This window comes from Fonticula alba, assembly GCF_000388065.1.
Source record: "Fonticula alba strain ATCC 38817 unplaced genomic scaffold supercont2.13, whole genome shotgun sequence".
Taxonomy (NCBI): Eukaryota; order Rotosphaerida; family Fonticulaceae; genus Fonticula; species Fonticula alba.
Window position 1 is genome coordinate 309701 of NW_009242983.1, and position 5556 is coordinate 315256.

The following is a 5556-nucleotide window of genomic DNA, read 5'->3' on the forward strand; positions in this document are numbered from 1 at the left end:
AGTTCGAGCCGGCCAGAAGAGGGGCCAAGGGGGCACAAGGTGACTGGAGTTCGGGGGGGGGGGGGGGGGGGGGGGGGCATGTGTCCTCTTCTCCCGCTGCCCCGGGCGGTGCCTGACCTTGGCAATCTTGTCGCCTTCGCTGCGGGGGGCGTGGCCGATGCACAGGCCTGCGGGACCCGCTAACCTTGGCCGGGCCCCGGCGGGCGCTCTTCCACCATCTGTCTCGGCTCTTGCGATCGGGCTGCATCACCATGTGCTCGGCCACCGACACGGATGCCGACATGGAGGCCGACACGCACATCGTTAACCAGGCCCTTTTCTATGACCGCATCGAGCTTCGCAAGGGTGCGTCGCTGATGCTGACTCACACCGGGCCTTTTTCTGCCACCCCCTCCTTCGGTGCAACGGCTGCCGCCGCCGCCGCCGCCCTGCGCTGACCGTCCACCGCACCAGTCATCCACCAGCGCACCGGTCGCCGGCCCATCCCCCTGTGGATTTCCCCCTCGCATCGCCATGGCACCTCGGTAGAGCAGGCCACACTGGATGTGTATCGCCTGCGCGGAGGGTGGCACGGGTGCCACGCCGAGGCGTCGCCCTGGCGGACGCTCTTCCTGGTGCTGGCCTACGACTCGGTCCTGGCACCGAGCTGTGATAAAGATGGTGCGGCCGCCCCTCGGCTTTCCTATCCCCCCCCCCCCCTCTCGCTCGGGGCCAGTGTGGTGCTTGTGCCTGCTGGGCCGGCTCGTGGGTCTGACTTGCCTTTCCTTCTGCCATCTTCCCCATGACCGCCACCTCCCTGCAGAGGGGGGCGCCTCGGCCTGGCGCCACCCGTACCAAGGCCTGCCGGCGGGCCTTCGTGCTGGCCCGGGCATCTTCTACCACATGCACTTCGCAGCCATCGAGGCCCTGGTCGCGGTGCGTTGCCAGTCTTCCCCCCCCCCCTCCCCCCCTTTGGTCCCTCTTTCCTCGCACGATGCCCCTGCCATGCGCACGGGGAAGGGACCCTGCCACTGACCTCGACCCGTGGCCCAGGCCGTCGAACAGGGCCACGCCTTGCATCTTTTCGACCAGGCGTGTCTCCGTCACCACATCAATGCCCCCTACCTGGCGCAGAATCTCACCGGCGGGGCTCCCCAAACGGTTGAGGGGCAGCGCTTCGCCAGCGACCGGCACTTCGGCCACTGGCCGGCTGTTCCCCTGCGCGGCCAAGTGCCGGCCTCGAATCCGCCGGATGCCACCCCCGGGGCGTGGCGCCAACCGCCGGCCCTGCGCGGCCTGGGGGTCGAAACGCTGGCCGCGGCGCGGACCCTGGCGGCGCTGGCCTCCCCGCGGCTTTTCTGGCCCGCGGACCATTTGCCGGGCGGCCTGGTGCCGCCTGCCGGGGCACGTGCTCCCCCGGTCAGCGCGGTGGCCGCCGTGCTGGCGGATGCCCTCCGGGCCCAGGCCTTCCACTGGGCCGAGGTGGGGTCCGGCCTGCCGGACTTGATGCTTTGGCGCCTGCCATTGGATGTGCCCTTCCCGGCGGCGGATGTGGCTCTGCAACCGGGCCAAGCACCGGCTGTGCCCCCGGCGCAGCGGCCCCATCTGCTGTTGGTGGAGGTCAAGAGCCCCACCGACTCGGTGCAGCCGGCACAGGCGTGGTGGATGGCGCGCATGACGCGGGCCGCGCGCACCGCCTCGCCGGCCCTCGGCGAATTTGCCACGGGCGTTTGCCATGTGGGCCTCGCGAGCCAGTGATGTTCCCCCCCTGGTGGGGAGAGCCGCCCGGGCTGGAAAATGCCCGCCAACAATCCAACCACAACCCTGGACCTGTTTTGCCGGGTGCATGCGCTGACAAGCCTCATCGCTGCCCGACCACCGGCCTCGGGGTGGGAGCAGCAGAGAGGCCGGCCAGGGGAGGGAGGAACAAGGAGGAAGGCCATGGGAAGAGCCACAGCGAGCGGGTAGGTATATTCTGTTGGACACATGCTGACCTCGGCCAGGGGTGAGGAGGAGGGGGGGGGGGGAGAAGAAGAAGGCAAAGGGGAGAGGGAGGATGTGGCAAAAGAGAAAGGCATGCGTGCACACGCTCAGATCCAAGCGGTGGGGATGAGCCCGGTCCGGCCGGCGGAGTCGCGCACGTAGGTCCAATTCTCGTCGGACATGATCGACGGGTCGGGGCCCATGCCGTCGGGGATGAGGGTGACCACGCTGCCGGCGGCAACCGACAGCTCGCCGGCCTCGCGAGCCTCGTAGTCGAACTGGACTGTGGCTGGACATGCGCGAGCGCAAGGCCCAGGCCAACAAAGAGGGGGAGAGAGAGAGAGGGAGGGAGAAGGAGGAGGAGCCGCCGGGAGGAGGGGGGGGGGGGACAGAGGCATGGGGCATGCCAGCCGTTAGTAATGTCAGCGAGGGAGCGAAGGGCGGGAGGGGGGAGACCCCCGCAGGAGGGAGGAGGGGGAAACACGAGGAAGGAAGGGCCACGGGCGACGTACCGGTCTTGCCGGCGGGCGCCGCGGCCGCGGCCGAGGACGACGCCGATCGAGAGGACGTCACCGAGGGCGGCCCCGAGGCGGGAGGTGTGAAGTTCATGGACATGGTGGACACCGGGCGCGAGGAGGACCGGCGGCTGGCCTTCGGCACGCGGACATATGCGCAGGGGAACTGCCCGACCGACCCATCGGCCAGGCGCCCCTCCCACCAGCTCTCGTCGCCGGTGTCGCGGCTGGTGACGGTGATCATGTCGTACTTGGCGAAGCTCAGCTCCCCGGCCACAGCGGCCGAGTAGGGGTAGATGGCCTGGACAACGTCGCCCTCGCCACCGGCTCCCACCCCGCTGGAGGAGGTGGACGCCGAGCGCGACACCGCCCCGGAGGAGGGCTGCGTCATCAGTGAAGCCATGGAAGCGGAGCTGCTGCTGCCGCTGCCGCTGCTGCCGTCGGTGGCACCGACCGGACTCTCCAGCACGCCACCCGACAGGGAAACCGCCTCGACGATGGTCACCGAGAAGTAGCCCTCCTTGGAAGTGCGGGTGTGACTGCCGGGGGGAGAGAGAGAGAGGGAGGGAGGGGAGGGGGCGGGGGTCAGAATGCCAATCCAAAAGGGCGAGAGACGGAGGCGGAGGCGGCGACGGTGCCCGTCTCATGGCGAGCGATGAGCCGTATGGGCACAAAGGAGGAAAGAAAAAAAAAAAGAAAGAGCGAGCGAGCGAGCACCGCGGAGAGGGGAACACGCACAGGCCATACCACCAGTCCGGGTCCGGCCGGCTGATGATTTCAATGACATCCCCCGGGGCCAGGGTCAGCTCCGTGTCATCCTGCGCCGAGTAGGAGTGGACCGCGCGCACGCGCTGGCACAGGCCCAGCGGATGCCCGGAGAAGTCCAACGAGCCCTGCTGCCCGGACAGGCTGTATGTGGAGGCCGAGGAGGAGATGCCACCGGCCGAGGGCGAGCCGGCCGGCGCCGGCTCCACATACGAGCGGGGGAAGACCACCGACGGGGTGCCGGGCCCGGCGCCGGCCGGCAGCACGCGGATCCAGTCGGCATCGGTCGGGTCATCATCCGACGCCACGGTCAGCAGGTCGCCCTCATTGGCGGAGAGTTCGTCGGCCGCGCGCGCCTCGTACGTGTAGAGAACGCGCACTTGCGGCGGCCGGGCGGAGGCGGCCCCGGGGCCCGGGGCCCCGGCCGGCCGGCCGACCGAGCTGTTCGGCCCGCTGCCGAAGCCGGTCGGGCCGCCGGACACCGTGATGCCGCTGCCGCCACCGAGGGAGGGGACACCGGCCCCGGCCCCGGCCCCGGCATCGGCCATGGCCCCGGCATCGGCCACAATGCCAGCCCCATGCAGCAGCTGCAGAGCCGTGCGCCAGGGAGCCGACTCGACCTCCAGCAGGGCCAGCGACAGGGCGGCCTGCTCGGCCTCGGCGCCGGTTTCCTGGGTGCTGCCGAATTGCGGCGTGGCCCGGTAGGCCGACGCCAGCGACTGCACCGCGTCGAACTCCTTGCGGCGCTTTTCCAGATCCACCGTCACACGGCTCAGGTGCCCCTCGACCTCGGCCGCCCGGCGGGACAGGCCCACGCGGCTCAGATCGTCGAAGAACAGCCGCTCCAGGTCGCCGGAAGTGGACACATCCAGGAGCGTGCCCTCGCCGGTGGCGGCCGCCGAGCCGGGGCCGGAGCTCCCGGCACGCGCTTCGGAATCGGCCTGCGCGAACTCCAACCGGCCGAGGGCCACCGCGGCCGGGGACGGGCCGCCGACCGCCCGCTCGACCCCCTCATCGAACCAGGCGCTGACGCTGACCAGGGTGGGGTCGCCGCCGGCGGCGGTGATGGCCTGCTCGACGGCCGCCGCCGCCGGCATGGCCACCGGGAAGATGGGCACACACTCGCCAAGGAAGAGGTCCCGATCGACCGGGCGGCTGGCCGCATACTGGGCCGTCTGCAGGAAGCCCTCCATGTAGGAGGTGGTCTCGCGGCAGTTGAGCAGCTGAAGCTCCGCATAGGAGCACAGGTGCTGGGACAGCTGCTCGAAGAAGGGCCCGTCGATGGCCTGCATGATCAGCCCCAGGGCATTGGTGTCGAAGACGCTTTGGGCCCGGGCCAGGCCGCGCGTGGCCAGGACATAGTCATTGCGTGCGGTTTGGGCCTCGGTGCGGGCGGTGCGCTGGCGCCGGCGGCTGGTGTCCAGCCGGCGCTTGACGTCGCCCACGCCGCTGATCCGCCGGAACATGGCTGCCGCGGCCGAGGTGGACTCCTCGCTGGAGGCATTGGACGCCAGTTCGTCGTTGTACTTCTGCGTCACGCGGCTGGCCGTGCGGACGAGGTTCTCGTAGTTGGCCTTGGACTATGGGGGGGGCGGGGGAGGGGGGCGGGGGAGGGGGGCGGGGGAGGGGGCCGATGCGCCGGAAACAGCCGGAGGGGTTAGACAGCGGAGCCAAAGGGAGGACAATGAACGGCGTCTGGGGGAGGGGAGGCCGGGCCGCACGCTGGACACGTCGCTGCAGAGGTTCTGCAGGGTGACATGGTGACGCTGGAGCCACTCGCTACCGCGTGCCCAGCGGCGCTTGTGCGCGTCGATCTGGGACTTGAGACCGCCGACCGGCTGCACCACAAGGACGCTGCTGACCCCATCGTCCCCGGTGACAGAGGCCCCGGCGGAGCCGCTGGTCGAGGCGGCAGATGACAGGTTCTCCGCAAACAGGCCCCGGCGACGGGCCGAGTTCTTCTCATGCTCCAGGAGCTCGAGGAAGGCCACCGACGAAGGGCTGGGCCAGGGGGTAGGGGAGGGAGGGAGAGAGGGAGAGAGCGAGAGAGCGAGGAGTCAATGGCAGAGCGGCGTGGGGGGGGGGGGGGGGCTACAAACGTAGCACCGGAGAGGGGGGGGACATGCGTACCGATCAATGTCGAAGCCAGTGGCCCGGCGCCGAAGCTCGAGCGCCTGGTTGGCCAGGCGGCTCAGGTCGTTGGAGTACTGAAGCTCGATCTCCGAGCGGCGCTTCAGGAAGGAGCGGATCTCCTCGGCGAGCGCCACTTCGGACGCGTGCTTGGCCTGGAGCCTGTCAGGGAGGCGGGGGGGGG

General features: G+C 70.3%; 2 protein-coding genes across 2 annotated transcripts in view; one reads left to right on the plus strand and one right to left on the minus strand.

The window, feature by feature from the left end:
• Positions 1–1924, plus strand: part of H696_05731 (hypothetical protein) — a gene marked incomplete at its 5' end in the record, with an annotated part of 5703 nt that extends 3779 nt beyond the window's left edge. Inside the window, 4 exons of the mRNA XM_009499545.1 lie at positions 166–345; positions 454–660; positions 803–915; positions 1033–1924. Of these exons, the coding sequence (XP_009497820.1) occupies positions 166–345; positions 454–660; positions 803–915; positions 1033–1737 (1205 nt within the window). The 3' untranslated portion in view covers positions 1738–1924. The remainder of the gene's footprint in view (positions 1–165; positions 346–453; positions 661–802; positions 916–1032) is intronic.
• Positions 1922–5556, minus strand: part of H696_05732 (hypothetical protein) — a gene marked incomplete at its 5' end in the record, with an annotated part of 4321 nt that continues 686 nt past the window's right edge. The window contains 5 exons of the mRNA XM_009499546.1: positions 1922–2251; positions 2475–3016; positions 3216–4822; positions 4964–5243; positions 5373–5534. Coding sequence (XP_009497821.1) covers positions 2070–2251; positions 2475–3016; positions 3216–4822; positions 4964–5243; positions 5373–5534 — 2773 coding nt within the window. The 3' untranslated portion in view covers positions 1922–2069. The remainder of the gene's footprint in view (positions 2252–2474; positions 3017–3215; positions 4823–4963; positions 5244–5372; positions 5535–5556) is intronic.